This window comes from Elephas maximus, chromosome X (assembly GCF_024166365.1).
Source record: "Elephas maximus indicus isolate mEleMax1 chromosome X, mEleMax1 primary haplotype, whole genome shotgun sequence".
Taxonomy (NCBI): Eukaryota; Metazoa; Chordata; class Mammalia; order Proboscidea; family Elephantidae; genus Elephas; species Elephas maximus.
The window spans coordinates 97,413,317-97,436,009 of NC_064846.1; the positions used below are offsets into that span (position 1 = coordinate 97,413,317).

At 43.9% G+C, this 22,693-nt stretch overlaps 2 protein-coding genes and 1 non-coding gene across 4 annotated transcripts in view; 1 reads left to right on the forward strand and 2 right to left on the reverse strand.

The window, feature by feature from the left end:
• Positions 1 to 22,693, reverse strand: part of NHSL2 (NHS like 2) — a 368,813-nt gene that overhangs the window by 20,524 nt on the left and 325,596 nt on the right. The gene's annotated exons all lie outside the window — the stretch shown is intronic.
• RTL5 (retrotransposon Gag like 5) lies at positions 14 to 4,833 on the forward strand. 2 transcript variants are annotated; one of them, XM_049873352.1, is made up of 2 exons: positions 14 to 3,569; positions 3,835 to 4,833. In XM_049873352.1, the coding sequence occupies exon 1, from the start codon at positions 420 to 422 to the stop codon at positions 2,007 to 2,009; it is 1,590 nt and encodes a 529-aa protein (XP_049729309.1). In that variant the 5' UTR covers positions 14 to 419; the 3' UTR covers positions 2,010 to 3,569; positions 3,835 to 4,833. The 2 variants fall into 2 exon arrangements, with proteins under 2 accessions (XP_049729309.1, XP_049729308.1); XM_049873351.1 differs by having other exon boundaries at positions 4,235 to 4,833.
• LOC126069803 (U6 spliceosomal RNA) lies at positions 19,316 to 19,422 on the reverse strand. The gene has a single exon (XR_007516071.1). It is a non-coding gene; the product is annotated as a U6 spliceosomal RNA (small nuclear RNA).

Here is a 22,693-nt window from a genome sequence, read left to right on the forward strand (position 1 = left end):
GCGCGCGCCGCAAGGTGAGGCCCGCCCTGCGCGGCGCGGGCCGGGGGCGAGGGGGCCTTTAAAAGGCGGAGGCTCGGCGGCTCCAGGGGAGTTCCTCGACAGATCTTGCCGCGGCTGTTCCCTGCCGCTTCACCCGCCGCCGCCCCGCCGCTCCTCGCCGGCCGCCGCCGAGCCCGGGGGCTCCTCAGCCTCGGCCCTACCCGGCTTCGCGCCGCCGCCCGCCCCGCTCCGGCTTCGGCGACGAGGTAACGCGCCCCGGGTCGCGCCGCGGGGCCCTCGGCACACTCCGCGCCGCAGTGGCCGCCTGGTGGGTGTGGCCCGGCCCGGGTCTCTCCTGCGCCCCGACGCCGCCGCCGCCGCCGCCCGTGCGGCCCCTCGCTCCCCGCCCCGCGCAGTCCCAGGGCGAGGAGCCAGTGAAGATGTCCGAGGCGGCCGGAAATCTCAATAGCCTCCGCATGGCAAATGTAGCCCTGCGAGAAGAATTAAATGCCCTTCGCGGGGAGAATGCCAATTTGGGCCTTCAGCTTGGAAAAGCCCTGGCAGAGGTTAACTCCTTGCGGGGCAATGTCTCGAGCTACATGAGCTGGCCCGTGCCCATAGTGCCCGTCCTGGCTGAGGAGAATTTTGAGTTCCCGCTCAATGAGATCGATGCCATTCCCGAGAGAGAATTGCCCTTCTTATGCTGGTCTCCCCCACGTGCGGAGCCCGAGCATATCCCAGATGAACTGCTGGTTAATGTGATCCAGGATTGCGGCACCCCTGACGGCCCCAGCGACCCCCCTCTGCTGCCCAGCCTGCCACCTCCGGCGCTGCCTGCGCCAGAGCCAAAGGAGACGCCCCCGCAGCCCCCTCTGCAGCCCCCTCTGCCACCGCTGGAGCGGCCTGAGATGGAGTCCTTTTCAGGCGACCCAGTCTACCTTCCTGAATTCCTGATGCAACTAGAGACCTTCATAGTTAACCATGAGGATCGTTTCCCGGGGGGCGCCGAGCAGGTGGCCTTTCTGATCTCCTTTTTCACAGGTGCAGCCAAGGATTGGGCCATCTCAGTTACCCAGGAAGGAAGCCCCCTCCATGCCAACTTACCGCGCTTCCTGGATGAAATCCGTAAGGAATTCTGTGGCCCAATCCCCCCACGTGTGGCTAAAAAGGCCATCCAAAAGCTCAAGCAGGGAGACTGTACTATCGGCAGCTATGCAGATGCTTTTCAGTTCCTGGCCCAGTTCTTGTCTTGGGATGACTGCCGTCTCCAACGCCAGTTTATCAAAGGGCTGTCAGATTTTTTCTGCAAGGAGCTCTTATGGTCACCCGAAATGGTGGACCTGGATGAGCTGATTCTCGAATGTATGGAGATAGAAAGAAGAGTGCGTGGCCCCAAGCCAGTCCTGCTCCCTGGGGTTCGAAATATCTTCCTCCCTTTTGCTGCTAACCCTAATGATGATGAAAGTGAAGATGAGGAGTTCTACAGTGAGGATGAAGATGGAGAGGCATGCAAAAGCAGGCATTACCTGAAGGACCAGTGCAGGTGCATGAGGGCTTTTCCGCAAGAGATGAAGGAGGAAGAGGAGATGAGAAAGAAAAGTGAGGATGAAGATGAGAGTAAGGATGAGAAAAAAGATGAGGATGGGGGCCAGGAGACAGAACAGGAGCAAGAGACAGAGGAGGTCTGTGGTGAGGTCCAGGATGATGACTTAGATGAGCTAATGGAGATGGAAGAGCCCATTGCCCATACTTCATCCCAGGCTTCTGGCTCCACAAGTGGTAACCACGCCGAAAATTTCCTAAATGCCTCACTGCCCATAATACAGCCTGGTAGACGGAGGAACCAGAATCGAGTCCCACTTCTGGAGGGCCTCCCCGGTACCAATTCACCGTACTACAGTTCTCCACCAGTGACTCACCGTGCAGGTCGCTTGGGGCAACGCCAAATTAGAAGACGCCCCCCAGTGCTATTCCGCCTCACCCCAAGACAGGGGGGCCACCGAGCTGCTCGTGGCCGCATTCGTGTGTGAGTACTGAAGCAAGATGGCCACTCAGAACACACCCTCCTGGATTCCCTGCCCCTGCTATTGCCGCAACACCTTCCCCATCTGTTGACCAGTACTTAAGGGAGTTCCAGACCTGCAGAACCTGGAGAAGACACACAGAACTGAAAACCTGCAGAACTCCAGACCATCTTGCAAGCATGACTGAGGAGTGACATGGGCCCAACCAAGGCCATCTGGGAAAGGAGAGATCAGCAATCGCTGTCCCCTTGGAATGTACTCTTTCCTGGGCCTACTCCCATAAGTGAACTGGTCACTCTCTTGTATTTCACCTCTGGTCGTTCCTAACCCTCACTTCTCCTGCATTTATTCACCCTGTGTTCTCTGGTTTTATTCTCTGACTGGCTCACGGGGACTTCACCCACTGCCTCACTCATCTGCCCCAGTGATCTAAAGGACAGGCTACACTGAGACCGGTTACTAGATACGGTTAACTGAGAACAGGATATTATCAAGACATATACCTGGAAGCTTATACTTGTCTCAAGCCACGCCTCCAGCAGAAGGGTCAAAAGGACAATGTAGTTGAGATTTGCCCTTAACTGATCGCGTAAGCTGGTCTCTTTCCAGCACTTGACTTTATCTTCCTACAGACTCCTGTATCAGTGCCCTTGGACCAGCTTGCCAAACCTGGGGCCCTCTCCTCTCACCACCTTGCCCTCATGGGCATCCCTGGTGGGCATAGCCCAATGTTGCAGGCGCTACTTTTCTTGATATTGCCTGAAGCGTAGGTGGCTGGGTGGAAGGTGGGAGGAAGAGGGGAAAGAAGCAACTATTCAATTTTACATTGTAAGGAGTGACTCCTTCCTTAGGGACTGTAGTCTCCTCCCTGGGTCAGGCCTTGGACTGCAGCCCCCAGCCAAAGGTCTTTGCAGGAGACTTTTCATCGTTGGGCTTCCAAAGGAGGCCTAACTGGCCTTTCCTTCCCAGATAGCCAAAGAGAGAGAGGGCCCGAGACCTGCTCTTTAACTCATCCTTCAACTTAAAGGATTTCTTAGTTGGAAAAGGAGAGAGGGAGTTTCATTCCACAGACTGTACCTACTGCAGCCTCGCAGCTGGGGCATTTTCATGCCTTTCACACGGAATCAACCCGTGACCGTTTGCTGTGCTTCAATTAAACAAGCTTAAGAGGGTGACTGCCCACTATTAACTCTTGGGACTTCTAGGTAGAAACATAGGGGCTTATAAAGAGACACACTGCTTGCCTTGAGTCCAGAAAACACCATTTCTGCAGTGAGAAAACACACATTTTACTATGTCAGCTGTAACCACAAAATGCCAGCCAAATCCACTGCTGGCCTGAACTGCCCTTTGACACTGACCTTGCAGTACAATGCCTGGCAGCGGAGCAAGTGCAGCCAAAGTGTTTGTGACCAGACGGAAGAAAACAGTAAATTAAGCCTCCGTTCCTCACTGGAGTCTGACAGATAACCTCAGCCCAGCCTTAGGATTTTGAACCTGGAGGCAAGAGGAAGGAGCTGGAGGAAGAGGAGTCACAGGGAAACCCAGTCCTCTGGCTGGTTTCTGGTAAGGTCTCTATTCACCCCGGGAGGTAAGAAGCCCTTTGTTTCTCACACATTTCTCAGCCTGGGGGTCGGTGAAGCTGGGTTCCTAGAGCCTATTGCTACCTTTTAGAAATCATCTTCCCTTCAAAGGTACAAATAATACATAATCATTGTTGAAAATTTGGAAAATAGAGAAAATGATGAGGACAAAACAAAATCCTCAAAACATTCAGAATCCCACTGTACAGATGCGAGCAATATTAACACTTTGCTGCCTTTCTTTACAGTGTATCCTTCCTGTATCTTTCCGGAGCTGAGATCATTCTGCAAACTCTTGATCCACAGGATTTAAAATGGCTGCCACCTATGCAGGAGTCCCTGGGTGTCGCAAATGGTTAAACGCTCAACTGCTAGCCAAAAGGTTGGCAGTTCAAACCCACCCAGAGGTGGCTCGGAAGACAGGCCTGGCAATTGGCTTTTGAAAACCTGTGCAGTAGTTCTACTCTGCACATAGAGTCAGCATCGACTCGATGGCAACTGACTACACAAGCCACTATGCAGTTATGCATGCAGGATAATTTAAGCGTTCTCCTGATTTGTCGGACATTGCAGTTGTGTCTGGTTTCCCCCACCCCGAACAGTGCAGGAGTAAACAACCTTGTAAAGAAAATTTTGTCTGTTTTTCAGCTTATTTCCTCAGGAGAGAGTTCCAGAAGGCGAACTGCTATTCTTCAAGGCTGTGGACCTTGTTTGCTGATGGTCTACCCACTGGCCCTGCCGCCTGTGTCCTGGCTGGAGAAGTGCAAAGAACAGGTGCCTTGCACCCCCACTTCCCCTGCTTCCAGGGACCCCTCAGCACAGGCTCTGCCTGTTGCCGTAGTGCTTCTCACCATGAACTCTTCTCACCATGAACTCTCGTAGCCTCAGCCAGGAGAGGCACATATGAGTACTGAGCTGATTTCTGGCCCTTTGGGGGCAGATGGGCTTGGACTTTGCTTGACCCCTCTTCGCCCTTTCCCAGATATTCAATATTTGTTGTGACGTAACAGCCACAGGAGCTGTAAGAGGAACTATGGGCTTTGGGAGCTTTCTTGGGTTGAAAGAAGTAGGTGGGTTGGAGGGGGTCGGATGTATGCAGGGATAGGAAGGCAGCCCAAGGGTTCTCAGAGGCTTGGGAGGAAACCAGTTTGAAATAAACATGTTAACTGTTATTGTTGTATTACTGTGTTGTGAGGGTAAGAAATTGTGTATGCTAAAGCTTTCTCTCAATAAAAATATAAAGGGTGTGTAAAGACTGTGTCTTTCTGAGTTATTGAGCAAGCATAAAGGGGCACCCAGTAGGCATCAGGCACTTCCTAGGCTCCCTGCCTGAATCAACTGTAGCCTGAATCCTTGCAATCCTTAGATGAGGAAACTCAGGCCATTGAGGCTCAAGGGACCTGCCTACAGTCCTTGCACATTTTGTGGACAGCAGAAGTTGTTGAGAGGGACTGGGCATCTTGAAAAATAGCATTAATTCTCCATTTATTGAAATATGAAGGTATGGGTGGCTCAGCCCTACCATCCTACGAGAGTCCCCCCACCCCCCCAACGCACACACACAGACACATGCGCGCGCACACAAGGACTTTGAGTAAAGGGAGGGAGGTCAGGCAGGGCCCTTCCACTTTTTGGCACCAGGTGGTGCTGTGGGCCACCAGAGCGAGCTGGTGAAGATTTTTAAACTCCGGACCCCAGAGTAGCCCCCTTAGAGCCCTGCCACCCGCCCTAGCTAGACTTCACTGCTGTGGAGTCAGAAGAAACTGAATCCCGTTATGGATTTGATCAAGTTTCCCCAACAATAATTTGTAAAGTTTTTTTTCCCCCTTGGGAAAATGGGTGAGAATGCTTATTGAGCCCCTACTTAAGGTTCCAGGTGCCTTGCCAAGCACTTCACATACGTTATTTCATTTCACCCTGACAACATCCAAATAACAATTCTCAACAATCCTTAATCGTCATCTTGCAGATAAGGAAACCGAGGCTTAGAGGGAAGTCACTGGCCAAAGGGTTTTACAGCTTTTAAGTGGCTCATTCACAGCCCTGCAGCTGCCCATTAATCAGCTTCAGGGACACTTAGCCACTGTGTCCAAGTGTCTGCCTCCACTCTGCTGGCCCTACTGCCTTTCAGGCCAGGCCGGCCTCCTGGTTCTGCTCTGTCCTGTCCACCCTCCCCCAGCCTCCAAGATTCTAGCAGAGGAACAAACTCCTATTTCGGAGGCACATGAGCTTTGCCCCTTTGAAGGAAGGGAAAGAGAGGGGAGGAGAGGGGAAGGAAGGAAATCAGCGTGTTTCTGTGTGCCTGGCACTTTCACCGACATCATCTAATTTCATTGCCACAACAATTCAGTGAGGCAGGTAATGGTGTCTGAGTTGAGAGACCCGAATCTCAGAGATACTAGATTCCACGGGGGACTCCAGGTCTTTGTGACTCCCAAGCCCACACTCTCTCAGCTCTAATCTACCATGCTGCCTCCTAGGAAAGCTCCCTAAGGAGCTCAAGCCTCAACCTGACTGGTTTCCGGGTCTTTGCCAAAGCGATCAGATATGCATAAGATGCACTCTCGAGCTTTTGGGAGAACCAGCCAGGTGACAGTTCTGTCCTGTAGAGAAGGGCCTGCAGAGTAAGGCAAGCCAGTGGCAGTGCTGAGTATGTGCCATGAGGTGGGACTGACTGCCCCTAAGGGACAAGGCTATGGGGCCATGAGCTGCATCAGTGAGTACTGGGGCTTCCAGTCATGCTTCGGGGTTCAGATAAGGTCTCCAGCACTCCTGGGATTTCTCATGACATCACAGGTAGGGATAGGTGAGCCCAGGTTGTGCAATGGCCAATCAGAGCAGGTAGTGGAAAGTAGGAGCTACATAGGGTCAGCCCTGCCCCAGCCCTGCACCTGGAAGCCCTGTAGGCAAAAGAGCCTGGATTCCAGTGCAGCCCTGTCACTGACTCGACCTGGAACCTTGAGTGAGTCCCATCCCCACTTGGGCCACAGCTTCCTCATCTGTCTCGTCATTGTTGCATCCCCGGGGTCCAGCACACTGCTTGGTACATAGTAGGCTCTCAACCCTTGTTTGGTACACAAATGAGGAAATAAGTGAGTAAATGGGCCACGGTGGACGGAGACCTAGAGGCAGCCCGCTAAGGGTATGTGCAGATGGCCTGAAGCTCGGAGGACTAGAGGATCTCTTCCAAAACAGAATCAGGACCCAAAAAAATCTCTCCAACTTGGAAGGGTGTGTTGAAATGACCTTTACCAGGGGAACACGTGAGATCTTCCAGTCAGGTTCAGACAAGCCAACGGCGGAAGCCTAAGGGGGGGAGACGTAGCTCAGAAGAAGCTTTTGAAAAAATAAAATTCAGAGAATTTGAGTTGATGCAGGCTTGGTCTGAATCAGTAGGCTGGCATGGCTGCCAGAAAGGCTAATGCCTTCCTGGGATGCTGCAATAGCAATGTGGGATTCAGGAGGTGGGAAGGCCTCACCTGGGGTCCTGGCTTCTGTCCGCCTAGTGGAAGGGGACCAGATTGCACCTCACACAAGGCCTTTGGCATGCCACGAGTAAGGAAATATCAGAATAAAAGAAAGGAAAAAGGAGAGAAAGAAAGGGAACCATACATGGGTGACGAGGATGGTGGGGGACATTAAAACCCTGTCCCCAAGGGATGGAGGAAGGCAGAGAAAATCTCTTTAACTGTGAAGTTGGCCCCACTGTTCTCCTCATCCATGCTCTAAGTGAGGAAACTGGCGTCTGCGGGGTCGAGCAACTGGCTCAAGGTCACTTGCCCCATTTGCCAAGTTCAACTGAAGTCCACCAGTTTGACACCCAGAACTCTTGTTTTTAACTTCTACCCCCCACCCACAGCCACAGAATCTCCGGAAATTTCTATTTCTAAAAAGCTCCATAGGCAATTCTAACACCTAGCCCAAACCAGCCCAGCGCAGAAAAGAGCCTTGGAGCTTAACAAGCCCAGAAGGACCTGTTTGGCACTAAGCCTTCCCATGGAGCTCCCTAGTAAAAACAAAAATAAAACAAAAAAGACCAAACCAGTGTCAAGTTGATTTCAGCTCATGGCGACCCCATGTGTTTCAGAATAGAACTGCGCTCTGTAGGGTTTTCAAGGCTGTGACGTTTCTGAAGCAGATTGCCAGGCCTTTCTTCCCAGGTGCCTCTGGTGGACTTGAACCACCACCTTTTCAGTTTGTTGCCCAGTGTTACCTGTTTGTGCCACCCACGGACTTCCTTGGCCCTAGGCCTAGCAGTTTCCTTCTCGAAGACGGGAGGAGGTTGGTCTATGTGGTGTTTAAGGTCCGGTACTGGCACATAGTAAGTGATCAAGAAATATATGTACCATGATCCCTCAGCATGCACCATGGTCTGGTGTGAACTTGCCCCTCATGGACACCTGCTCAGCTAGGCACTTACACCCTCCTGAGAGGGATATGTTATGGGGTGGGTGCAGAAGTTCTGGCCCTGAGGAATCAGGCCCACCGGAGCCTAAGCCTGTACCCTCATCTGCCAGAACTGGCTCACTCAGGGCCTCAGCTCCTCCCCAGTGGATAAGGACAGGCATTAACAAGGTGAGAGGGTACCCCAAATGGGGTGGGGTCGGGGGGAGGACTCCACCTCTGGCTAGCCCTTCATGTATCCTGCCCAAACAGGGAAAGCTCAGCAGGCCCCTTCTCCCCAGGGACTCCACAGACAAGAAATGCAAAGCCCAGAGTTCTCAGTTGCCCTGGTAACAGTGGGGCCTACTTGGAAGAAAACAGTCTCTTAAAGGCTTACTAAAAAAAAACTAAAAGCTTAGGAGGGTGGATATTTCCTTTGACAGAGAGCAGGCTCTGACCTGCTCCCTGAGCCCCCTTTCCCTTTCCTGCCTGCCACACATTGGGGTAGAGCTGGGCCCCCTCACTTCCGCCAACTTTCCTGCTCCTGCATAGGAAGGGGGGATGCCAGAAAGTGGGGCCCTGGCTTTTTCTCCCCTGCTCTTGCTGCGGTTGTTAATATGAAAATGGATGGCATCAGCCTGTGAATTCGTGGCAATGATGGCCCTCTGGCCTGAGCAAGCCTTGCCTCATAGGGCCAATACAGAATCAAACTTGAGAAGGGCAAGTGCTCCCAGCTCCTCACCCTTACCATGTAGAGATTAGGCCTATTGCGCGATTGGGCAAGCCAGAGAGGGTGTTCACAAGTTCCAGACTTCTTCACTAGTTCAGCCCCTCTTCCTCTGGCACCTGGACTTACTGCAGCAGCCTTCTTGCTGGTCTAACCAGTCTCTAGTTTCTTCCCCTTCTAATCAACCCACCTGTTGCATGGCTGTTGGGGAGGGAGGAGGGAGGCTGTCCTTTAAGCACAGAGATGTGGTTATATTGTTTCTATAAAAAAAAAAAACTCTTCAATGGCTCTCCTATCTCTATAGGAAGACTCGTAGACCTTATTCTGTATTTTTCACTATCTGGTCATAAAGTACCTATGCTGTCTCATCTGCCCATGCCACCCTTCTTCCCTCTTCCATTCAGTCCAAACTCCAGACATATCTAATTTCTTCTTTCTTTTCATTACATACCAGGCCCTTTCAAGCCTCTGAACCTTTGTAGATCCCATACCCTCTGGGCCTTAAAAATTTCCAAACACTCCCAACCCCACTCCAACTGGCAATCTTCTCAGCTCAAAGGCCACTTCTTCTACTGGCTTCACTTCTCAGATAAGCCCCATCACTCCTGACTCCACTGGTTTGTGAAGCTCAAGCTCCACCTGGGAGCAGATACTAGTCCATGGCTCCAAAATGAGTTAATTGCTGCAAGACTGCTGTTTGGTTTGAGAACATGGACGTGTCCCTTTGGCAGGTGGGGGCTGCATTGGCAGTGGCCTTTGTAAGGAGGGTGACCTCATAAGATTTTGACTGAGGGCTAGTTGGTATGCAAGTAGAGCTGGGAGCCTCCTAAATGAAGTTGGAGGTGTGGACAGTAGGACCAAGTAGGAGAGAGAAAGCAGGAGCTTGTGGGGCTGATTGTTTATTCCCAGCTGAGAACCATGTCAGCGGCCCCCATCTCTTTGGAAAATATCAACTCCTCTCAGTGGCGTGGTGGAGAGTGGCCTTCATTAGGCTTATTAGTCTCACAGAGCTGGCTTTGAACCCTGGCTCTGCCACTTCCTTGCTGTGTGCCCTTGGGTTGGTCACTTTATCTCTTTGAGCCCCAGTTTCCTTTTTCCAAAAATGTAGGTATTAATAGTATTTACTAAATGAGGTAATTGATATGAACCAACAACAACAATAAAAATAACTAATACACTAAGCCGTTTACATTTATCAACTCAGTGAATCATCACAACTACCCTATAAAGTAGGTAGTGTGATTACTCCCCATTTTGCAGATGAGAAAATTGGGCACAGAAAGTTCACCATGCCCAATGTTATAGCGCTAGCTCGAAAGTGCTTTTAAACCCTCCAGTAAGATAGGCAAAGTTCCGTGGATCAGAAATGAGGCCAGTGGAGTATGAATGCTCCAAGTAGGAGTCTTAACCTTTTTTAGGCAGTCTGACAAAACCACTGGACCCCTTCTCAGAATAATGTTTTCAGATAAATAAAATAGATAACATTGCAAAGAAAATCAATCATATTGCAACAGTTATCAAAATATTTTTTTTTAATTTGTGACCTAGCTATATTAATAATTTATTAATACATTAAATCACAAGATTTAGTGGCAGGTATATAGTTTAGAAGTTTCCAAGTGGCGTTGAGCATAAATGATATTTTGGGATACTTGCAACAACTCTAATATGATATGAAAATATTTGTGAGTTCTATTTGGAAACCATGGTGGTGTAGTGGTTAAGTGCTACGGCTGCTAACCAAAGGGTTGGCAGTTCAAATCCACCAGGTGCTCCTTGGAAACTCTATGGGGCAGTTCTACTCTGTCCTATAGGGTTGCTATGAGTCGGAATCGACTTGATGACACTGGATTTTGGTTTTTTGGTGATAAAATCACAGATACTGTTAATATTATTATGGTTTGTTGCCTACATCCCTAATTTGAGAAAATGCTAAATTTGTTAGAATTTAATGAAAAAAAAAGATCAAATAATTTTCCCACCCAGGTTCATAGACCGGCCCCCCCCTCCACGAATGCTATCCACACACCCCTTGGAGGTCCATGGAGCTCAAGTTAAGAAGCCCTGTCCTAGAGGGTCAGAGAAAAGACAGTGGCTACACTGTCAGCTGCAGGGAGAAGCTGGGGGCTGGCAGAAAGACAAGTGTGTGGTTTCTCTTTCAAAAACTGTTTATAGAAATCATAAATTCTGGCAGCTCTCTCTTCCTCTTGGTCCTGAATCAGCAGCCCAGGGTGGGGCTGAGGCTGTCACATATGGTTTGAGTTTCAAGCTCACCACACACCCAGCCCTAAGAGTTGATTTGTTGCCACGCCCGTACTAGTGAAATCTTGGTGGGTTTTGCTCCATTTTAAAATTTGGACCTGCTTGCACACACAGTTTTCCCATTAGTTTGTAAATAATCTGTGAGTGGACATTTTACTGGCTTTAAGATATTTTCTGAACTAATGAATACTTCCACCCTAGCACTCTAGCTAGGTGCAGGGCTTGCAGAAAGAAAGAGAAAGATCACAAACTGCCAGGCACCCCAGAATACCAGTCAGAATTGGTACTTTCCCAAAATACCAAATGATTTTCCTGACTTCCTGACTGTAACACCTGTCAGCTGAGTCCCTGGCAACCAGGGCAGCATGGTCCTGGGCGCTGTGACCAAGGAGACATACGGTGGAACAGCAGGAGGCATCTGCTTTTCTAACTTACCTCCATTCCCATTCAATACTCAAAGTGAGCACTGCTCGTAAAGCTTAGGCCTCAGGCCTGCCCACAACGCTTTGCTTGGGGGTCCCTGTTGGCCAGGGTCCATTGCCTTCTGCTCTTCCCTAGACCCTCATATTTACCCAGAAACGAGCAACACCTGACTGATGGTCATGTGCTAAAAAGGCTGCAGCTTCATTTCCAAAATGAGAAAATTGCAAAGCATCATGGGAAGAAAATTAAAGAAGACCTGAATAAATGGAAAGACATTGTGTGTTCATGGATTAGAAGATTTAATATTGTTAAGATGTCGATACTATCCAAAGTGACCTATAGATTCAATGTAATCCCAATAAAAATTCCAACAGCCTTCTTTACGGAATTGGAAAAACCAATCCTCAAATTTATATGGAATGGCAAGAGGCCCCCCAAATAGCTAAAGCAATTTTGAAGAAGAAAAAAGTAGGACTCATACTTCCTGATTTTAAAACATATGTATCTACCATAATCACAACAGCCTGGTACTGGTATAATAATAATAGACACATAGACTGGTGGATTAGAATAGAGAATCCAGAAATAAACCCACACATTTACGGACAACTGATTTTTGACAAGGGTGCTAAATCCATTCAATGGGGAGAAAAGAGTCTCTTCAATAAATGGTGTTGGGAAAATTATATTTCCAAATGCGGAAAAAGGAAAAAGGATCCATGCCTCACACCATACACAAAAAAGTGTTCAAAATGGATTAAGGATCTAAACATACAAACTAAAACTATAAAATTCTTAGAAGAAAACAGAGGGGCAAGGCTGTTGGGCCTAGTTTTTTTTTTTTTTTAAATAATATTCCATTGAGTTTTTAGTGAAAGCTTACACAGTAAATTAGGTAATTAGGTTTCCATTTGTCAATTTCTATACAAATCGTTTAGTGACATTAGTTACATTTTTCACAATGCATCAACATTCTCTTTAATTGAATTCTGGTGGTTTTGTTTCCAGTACTCTGGTTTCCCTGCCCCCTTATTTTCTTATCTTTGCTTTAGAGTAATTGTTGACCTTTCAGTTTCATATAGATGGTTTTCTAGTACAGCACCATACTTAGGGGTAATATCTTTCATTTTGTGTGCCACTACATTATTTTGCTAAAAGGTCATCTCCGGGTTCAAGGTTCGGTTCAAAATTTTAAACAATATTTCGGGGAGTCCTCTGGTCTCAACTGGTCCAGTAAGTTTGGACTTCTAATAATTTGAGTTCTGTTTCATGTTTGTCTCCAATTCTATCAGGATCCGTCTATTGAAGCCCTGATCAGAAAGGTTAGCAGTGCTAGGTGGACACCATCTAGCTCTTCTGGTCTCAGGGTCAGTAAGTCCGTGGCTCATGTAGGTGGTTAACCCTGTAGACTAGTTTCTTCTCTGAGACTCTGGTTTCCTTCATACTATTTCACTCCTGATGAGTAGAGACCAACAGTTGTATCTTAGATGGCCGCTTGCAAGCTTTTAACACCCCAGATGCTACTCACTTCACTAGGATGCAGAACATGAACTTTGCGATCTATATTATGCTATTTGACTAAGTTGCCCCATGAGACTAAGGTCCTAAGCCTTCAGACCTAGGAAACCAGTCTTGCAAGGTGTTTGGTTATGTCTGAGAAGTGTCTGTAATTGTGTCTTCTATGAATATATGTGCCTGCACACACTTACATGTACATATAGATACTTCTATCTGTGTACACATATGTATATACCTGTACCTACTCATCTACATCTATACACATACATATGTGATCATACAGTCTTTTTTTGGTCATCGTTGGTGTTGTTCCCAAATTATATATGTCAAATTCTTCAGTACAAACATCCTTTTCTCTTGAGTGCTTCTTAGTGACTTCATTTACTTTGGTCAAGTGGTGCTCACTATACCCACATTTGGTGCTACTTTTCCCATCACCAAAAATAACAAGCATCTATGATCTAGAGCATAATTCTCCCACCCCCCACCTCCCTGGTAACCAACGATGAACACTCGTCTCTCTCTATGTATCTATTCTTGCCTTCTTATAAAAAGAGGGGTCATACAATATTTGTCCTTATACGATTGACTTATTTCATTTAGCATATGTCCTCAAGGTCCATCAATGTTATGTTTCATGGACTCATCCTTATTCTTTATGGTTGCATAATATTCCATTGTATGTATGCACCACATTTCGTTTATCAATCCGTCTGTTGATGGGCACTCAGGTTGTTTCCTTTTTTTTTTTTTTTTTTGCTATTATGAATATTTGAAATCAAACGACACATTGCCTTAGGCAAATGTGCTGCAAAAGATCTCTTTAAAGTGTTAAAAAGCAAAGATGTCACCTTGAAGACTAAGATATACCTGATCCAAGACATAGTTTTTTCAATCACCTCATATGCATGCAAAGCTGGACAATGAAGAAGGAAGACCAAAGAAGAATTGACACTTTTGAATTATGGTGTTCGCGAATGATATCGAATATACCGTGGACTGCCAAAAGAACGGACAAATTTGTCTCGGAAGAAGTACAGCCAGAATGCTCCTTAGAAGCAAGGATGGTGAGACTTTGTCTCACATAACTTGGACATGTTATCAGGAGGGATCAGTTTCTGGAGAAGGACATCATGCCTGGTAAAGTAGAGGGTCAGTGAAAAAGAGGAAAGCCCTCAACAAGATGGATTGACACAGTGGCTACAACAATGGGCTCAAGCATAACAATGATTGTGAGGATGGCACAGGACTGGGCAGTGTTTTGTCCTGTTCTATGTAGGGTCTCTATGAGTGGGAACCAAATCGATGGCACCTAACAACAACAATATTGCGAATAATGCTGCAATGAACACAGATGTGCATATGTCTGTCAGTGTCTCTTTTATTAAATCTCTAGGGAATATACATAGGAGTAGGATTCCTGGATCATAAACTATTTGTATTTGTAATTTTTTGAGGACACACCACACCATTTTCCATAGTAGTCAGGCCTAGTTTTAGCAATGTGTTTTTATATAGTAACAAAAGTATGAAAAGCAAAAGACAAAATAAATAAATGGGACTTCATAAAAATTAAAACTTTTGTTCATCAAGACTTTACCAAACCAATCTACAAATACAATGCAACCCTGATCCAAATACCAACAGCATTCTTTAACAAGATGGAAAAACTAATCACTAACTTCATATGGAAAGGAAAGAGGCCCTGTAAGTAAAGTATTACCGAAGAAGAAGAACAAATTAAGAGGCCTTGCACTACCCTACCTCAGGACCTACTATACAGCTGTGGTAGTCAAAACAGCCTGGTACTGGTTCAATGACAGACACATTGATCAATGGAACAGAGTCGAGAATCCAGATGTAAATCCATCATCTGTGGTCACCTGGTCTTTGACAAAGTCCCAGAGTCTATTAAATGGGGGAAAAAACAGTCTTTTTAGCAAATGGTGCTGGCAAAATGGGATGTCCATCTGTGAAAAAATGAAACAGGACCCATACCTCACACCATACACAAAAACTAATTCAAAATGGATCAAAGGCCTAATATAAAACCAAAAACTATAAAGATCGTAGAAGAAAAAATACAGTCAATGCTAGGGGCCCTAATTTACGGCATAAGTAGGATAAAAACCATAACTAACAATACACAAATACCAGAAGATAAGCTAGGTAACTGGGATGTTCTAAAGTCAAAAACTCATGCTCATCAAAAGACTTCACCAAAAGAGCAAAAAGAGAACCTACAGGCTGGGAAAACCTTTTGGCTATGACATAGCCAACAAAGTTCTAATCTCTAAAACCTATTGGAAAATCCAACACGTCTGCAGCAAAAAGATGACTAATCCAATTAAGAAATGGGCAAAAGACATCAACAGACATGTCACCAAAGAAGACATTCAGGCAGCTAACAAACACATGAGGAAATGCTCGCCATCACTAGCCATTAGAGAAATACAAATCAAAACTGCAATGAGATATTATCTCACCCTGACATTACCAGCACAAATGAAAAAATAAATAAATAACAAAGATTGGAGAGGCTGCAGGGAGATTGGAACTCGTATGCACTGCTGGTGGAAATGCAAAAAGGTACGACCATTTTGGAAAACAATATGGTGCTTCCTTAAAAAGCTAGAAATAGAAATACAATATGATCCAGCTATTCCACTCCTAGGAATATATCCTGGAGAAATAAGAACCGTCACATGAATAGACACATGTACGCCCATGTTCATTGAAGCACTAAGCAACAAGATGAAAACAACCTAAGTGCTCGTTAACAGATGAATGGATAAACAAACTATGGTACATACACACAATGGAATACTATGCAACAGTAAAGAACAATTATGAATCTGTGAAACATCTCACAACATGGATGAATCTGGAGGGCAATATGCCGAGTGAAATAAGTCAATCACAAAAGGATAAATACTCTATGAGACCACTGTTATAAAGACTCATGAAAAGGTTTATACACAGAAAGAAACAATCTTTGATGGTTACGAGGGAGGGGAGGGGTGGAGAGGGAGAAACACTAAATAGACATAGATAAGTGGCAACTTTGGTGAAGGGTAAGACAGTACAAAATACTGGGAAAGCCAGCACAACTTGATCAAGGCAAAGTCGTACAAGCTTCATAGACACATCCAAACTACCTGAGGAACCCAATTACTGGGCTGAGGGCTGGGGACCATGGTCTTAGGGGACATCTAGCTCAATTGGCATAACATAGTTTATAAAGAAAATGTTCTACATCCTACTTTGGTGAGTACCGTCTGGAGTCTTAAAAGCTTGTGAACGGCCATCTAAGATACTCTACTGGTCCCACCCCATCTGGAGCAACAGAGAATGAAGAAAACCAAAGACTGAAAGGGAAAATTAGTCCAGTACAAGTAGATGGTACCCAGCTACCACCACCAACTGCTCTCACAGAGATCACAGTAGAGGGTCCTGGACAGAGCTGGAAAAAAAATGTAGAACAAAAGTCTAACTCACAAAAAAAAAGGCCAGACTTACTGGTTTGACAGATGGGTGAAACCCTGAGAGTATGGCCCCTAGACACCCTTTTAACTCAGTACTGAAGTTACTCCTGAGGTTCACCCTTCAGCCAAAGATTAGACAGGCCTATAGAACAAATGGAGCTCTGGTGGTACAGCGGTTAAGAGCTCAGCTGCTAACCAACAGATGGGCAGTTCAAATCCACCAGCCACTCCTTGGAAACCCTATGAAGCACTTCTACTCTGACCTATAGGGTCGCTATGAGTTGGAATTGACTAAAGGGTAACAGGTTTTTTTTGTTTGTTTGTTTCATAAAAGAAACAATAATACACATAGTTCAACCATGTGTATGAGACTAAATGGGTACACCAGCCCAGTGGCAAGGACAAGAAGGCAGGAGGGCATAGGAAAGCTGGGCGAATGGAAATGAGGAATCCAAGGTTGAGAAGGGGAGAATGTTGACATGTTGTGGGGTTGGTAACCAATGTCACAGAACGATATGTGCATTAATTGTTTAATGAGAAACTAACTTGCTCTGTAAACCTTCGCCTAAAGCACTGTAAAAAAGGAAAGTTCTCAAATCAATAGCCTAACTGTGCAAGTTGAGGAACTAGAAGAAAATAGACAATTAAGCCTAAAGCTACACAAGGAAAAAAAAAAAACAAAAAACACCAAATACCAGAGCAGAAATAAATAGGGAATAGAAAAATAGAGAGAATCAACAAATCATAAATTGGATCTTTGAAGAGATGGACAAAATAGGCAAATCCTTATCTAGACTGACAAAGGAAAAAAAAAGAATGATGCAAAAAATTAAAATAAGAAATGAAAGTGGAAGCATTGTAACCAAGCTGATAGAAATGAAAAGGATTATACTAGAATACTATAAACAATTTTATACCAACAAACTACGTAACTTAGATGAAATGGACAAATTCTTAGAAACACATCATCTCAACAGACCTACTACAAGTGAAGAGATTGAAAGGGTAATTAAAAACCTCCCAACAACAACAACAACAAAGTCCCAGACCAGGGAGCTTCACTGGGGAATTACACCAAACACTTTAAGAATTGACGTGAATCCTGTTCAAACTCTTCCAAAATGTAAAAAAGGAAGGAATAATCCCTAACTCATTCCATGAAGCCAGCATTACCCCGATACCAAAGCCAGACAATGATACCAGAAGAAAAGACAACTACAGGCCAATATCCCTTATTAATACAGATGTAAAAATTCTCAGCAAAATACTAGCAAACAGAATTATACACCACTACCAAGTGGAATTTATTCTAGGAATACAAGGATGGTTCAACATTAGAAAAATCAATCAATGTAATACATCACATTAATAGAACAAAGGAAAAGAACCACCTGATTATCTCAACTGATGCAGAAAAGGCATTTGATAAAATTCAACACCTTTTTGTGATAAAAACACTTAACAAGATAATACATAAAAGAGAAGCTCCTCAGTATGATTAAGGGCATTTATGAAAAACCAATAGCCAACATTATACTAAATGGAGAAGCTTTGAGAGCTTTCCGCTAAAGGTGGGGAATAAGGCAAGGATGCCTGTTTTCAGCATTCTTATTCAATATTGTATTGAAAGTCCTAGCCAGATGAATCGAGAAGAAAAAGAAAAAAAAATCTTATCCAAATTGGAAAGGAAGAAGTAAAATTATCTCTATTTGCAGATGACATGATCTTATGTATAGAAAATCTCAAAGAATCTACAAGAAAGCTTCTAGAGCTAAGAAAGGAACTTAGCAAAGTTGCAGTGTACAAGGTCAATCCACAAAAATCATTTACTTTCTATACATCAACAGTGAGAAATCTGAAAAGGAAATTAAGAAAACAATTCCAATTACAATAGCATCCAAAATAATAAAATGCCTAGGAAAAAATTTAACCAGGAATGTACAATACTTATCCAATGAAAATTATAAAACACTGCAGAAGGAGATTAAAGAAGACCTAAATAAATGGAAAGACACTCCATGTTCATGAATTGGAAGACTTAATATTGCTAGGATGTAAATACTACCCAAAGCAATCTATAGATTCAACATAACCCCAAATGATATTCCAACAGCCTTCTTTACAAAAATGGAAAAACCAATCCTCAATTTTTTTTTTTTAACTCTAAGGTACATCTCTTGTAGACAGCATATAGACAGATCATTTTCTTTTATCCATTCTGCCACTCTCTGTCTGTTTATTGGTGCATTTAGTCCATTTACATTCAGCTTAATTATGGGTAGGTATGAGTTTAGTGCTGTAATTTTGATGCCTTTTTTTGTGTGTTGTCGACAGTTTCTTTTTCCCACTTAATTTTTTGCACTGAGTAGTTTTTCTTTGTAAATTGTGTGCCCTCTTTTTTATTGCTGTTGATTTTGTTTTGGCTGTGTATTCTTTTTCTTGTATTTTATTTTGATGAGTAGGATTGCTAGTCTCTTTTGTGGTTACCTTAATATTTACCCCTATTTTTCTAAGTTTAAACCTAGCTTTAATTTCTTTATATCACCTTGACTTCCTTTCCATATGAAAGATCTATGACTACATTTTTTAGTCCCTCTTTATTGTTTAATGTTGTCATTTTCTACATAATGACATCGCTGTTTCCCTGTTTTGAGCTTTTTTATCTTGATTTACTTTTGTGATTTCCCTATCTGTGTTGACATTTGGTTGCTCTGTTCTGTATTCTAGTCTTGGGTTGTATCTGGTATTACTGATTTTCTAACCACAGAACTCCCTTTAATATTTCTTGTAGTTTTGGTTTGGTTTTTACAAATTCCCTAAACTGTTATCTGGAAATGTCCTAATATCACCTTCATATTTGAAAGACAGTATTGCTGGCTATAGGATTCTTGGCTGACAATTTTTTTCCTTCAATGCCTTATATAAAAAAAAAAAAAAATGGAAAACTTAATGAATTTGCATGCAGTCCTTGTGCAGGGGCCATGCTAATCTTCTCTATATCGTTGCAATTTTAGTATATGTGCTGCTGAAGCAAGCACCCAATCCTCAATTTTCTATGGAATGACAACAGGCCCTGAAGAGCCAAAGCAATTTTGAAAAACAAGAACAAAATAGGAGGACTCAAACTTCCTGATTTGAAAACATACTATACAGTTACAGTAATCAGAACAGCCCAGTACTAGTACAAAGACAGACAAATAGACCAATGGAATAAAATTGAGAGTCCAGAAATAAATCCATACATCTAGGGTTAATTGATTTTCAAAAAGGGTGCTAAGTCCATTCAATGAGAAGGGAAGAGTCTCTGGATTTCTACATGCAGAAGAATTCATTAGAATCCATGTCTCACACCATACACAAAAGCCAACTCAAAATGGATCAAGGAGTTAAATGTGAAGACTAAAACCGTAAAATTCTTAGAAGAAAATATAGATGAGTGGCTACGGGGCCTATATATTTTTTAAATGATGGATTATCAGATATGCCAACAAAAGCATGAGCAGCAAAAGACAAAATAGGTAAATAAAACATCATAAAATTAAATACTTTTGTTCATCAAAAGACTTTATCACAACAGTGAAAAGATAACCTAAGGATTGGAAGAAAATTTTCAGGAACTATGTATCTAATAAGGGTCTAATATCCAAAATATATACTTTTTTTAATATATAACTTATCAGTAAAAAGACAAACAAGTCAATCAAAAAATGGGCAAAGGACTTGAATAGACACAAGGATATTCAAATGGCCAACAAGCACATGAAAAGATGCTCAACGTCATCATCTGTTAGAGACATGGAAATCAAAACTACTTCACTCCCATTTGTACGCCAATGTTCATTGCAGCCCTATTCACAATAGCCAAAATGTGGAAATAAACTAAATGCCCATCAACACATGGATGAATAAACAAAATGTGGTACATACATACAATGGAATGCTACGCAGCCAGTCGGAGAAATGGAAGTCTTGATACATGGTACAACATGCACGGAGCTTGAAGATACTATTCTGAGTGAAATAAGTCAATCACAAAAGGACAAATATTGTATGACTTCACTTACATAAAAAGACAGGAAAATGCAAATGTATAGAGACCAAAGTTTATCAGTGGTTACCAGGGGTGGGAGGGAGGGAGGAGGGGGGGTAACAGTGAAGGAAAAATCACATTGAATAAAGGTACGGTTGTACAGCTGATTATTGTAATTGCCGTCAATAAGTTTTATCCCTGTAAAAAGTTGAATTGGCAAAAGCTGTGTGATAGATATTTTTACAATGACACACACACACACACACACACACACAAGAGTAGCAGCTGAGGCTGATTATGTAAAATCAAAAACCTCATGGGATTTGGTTCCTTGGTTTGGAGGTTTAGGCTCTTGGTTTCATGGGACATCCAGTTAAGTGGCCCAATAATGTGATTAGGGCTTCTATTCCACCTCCTAGTTCCTTTTGTAGTGTATGGAGTCCTGAAAGCTTGCAAGCAGCCTTCCAAGGCACAACAATTGCTCTGTTTGAGCAACAGAGGAAGAAAAAGAGTCAGGAATAGGAGGAGGAAATGGAATGTGTGGCTAACTGCCTCCATGAACAACTGCCCCCTTTACCATAAGATCACAGGAACTAGATGGTGCCTGGTTACCATTACTGAACATTTTGATCAAAGATTCTATAGGAGAATCCTGATCTAAAGGAAGAAAATGCAGAACAAAATTTCAACTTTTCATGGACTCCAGGCTTTCTGCAGCCATGGAGGCTGGATGAACCCCAGAAAGAATTGTCCTGAGATAATCCTTAACCCTTAAACCAGCAATATCCCCTGACGTCTGCTTATGTACAACAAAACACCTATAGGGATTTGGTTTCTTGGTTTGGGGGTTTAGGGTCATGGAACATTACAGTTAATTAGCCTAATATAATTTTTAGCACTTCTGTTCTACCTCCTAGTTTGTTGGGTAGTATCTGGAGTCTTAAAAGCTTGCAAGTGGCCATCCAAGGCACAAAAATTGGTTTGTATTCACCTGGAGGAACAGAGGAAGAAGAGTCAGGAATAGGAGGAGAAAATGAAATGTGCTGTTGATTGCCTCCAGGAACAACTGCCTCCTTTGCCATGAACAGACCAGAACTGGATGGTACCTGGCTGCCATTACCGAATATTTTGATCAAAGATTCTAAAGAATCCTGGTCAAAAGAGGGCAAAATGCAGAACAGAATTTCATTGTTCATGGAATCCAGACATTATGGAACCATGGAGACTGGATGAACCCCTGAAACTATTGCCCAAGATAATCATTATCCCTGAAACCGTAAGCCAAAAATATCCTCTGAAGCCTTCTTTAAACCAAACCATAGGCTGGCATGTCCGCTGTGCTTTTTTGAAGAACTTACTATATGGGATCAAATTGATAACAGCAACTCAAAAGGTTAGATAGGAAGCTTAGGTGGAAGTGAGTTTATGTCAATAGGTGAGGAACAAATTGTAAAAGAAAGGTGAGATTTTGAAGAACGTAATCAATGTATTATCGTACATGTAGAAACTGTTTAATTGGTGTATGTTTTGCTGTGCATATTTTCAGCAACAATAAAAAAAATGAAAGTCACCTCATGTTCATTGATCCAGAGACTTAGTATTGTTAATATGGAAATACTACCCAAATTGATCTACAGATTCACAGCACTCCTATCAGAATCCCAGCTGGCTTCTTTGTAGAAATTGACAAGTGGATTCTAAAATTCATACGGAAACCTAAAACCAAAAAACCAAACCCATTGCCATCTGGTTGATTCCGATTCATAGTGACCCTATAGGACAGAGTAGAACTTCCCCATAGGGTTTCCAAGGTTGGAATCTTTACAGAAGGACTGCCACATCTTTCTCTCGTTGAGCAGCTGCTGAGTTTGAACTGCCGACCTTTTGGTTAGCAGCTGAGCACTTAGTCACTGTGCCAAACCTAAGGGATCCATAATAACAAAAACAATAAAGAACAAAGTTGGAGGAGTCACATTTCCTGATTCAAAATTTAGTACAAAGCAACTGTAATAATACAGTGTGGTACTGGCAAAAGGATAGACAAATAGACCAATGAACTAGAATTGAGAGTCCAGAAATAAACCCCCTGATTTATGGTTAACTGATTTTTTGACAAAGCTACCAAGACAACTCAATGGGAGAAAGCATAGTCTTTTCAACAAATGGTGCTGGGACAACTGGATCTTCACATGCAAAAGAATGAAGTTGGATCCCTACCTCACACTAATTAAAAAAAAATTAACTCTAAATAGATGAAAGACCTAAATGTAACAGCTAAA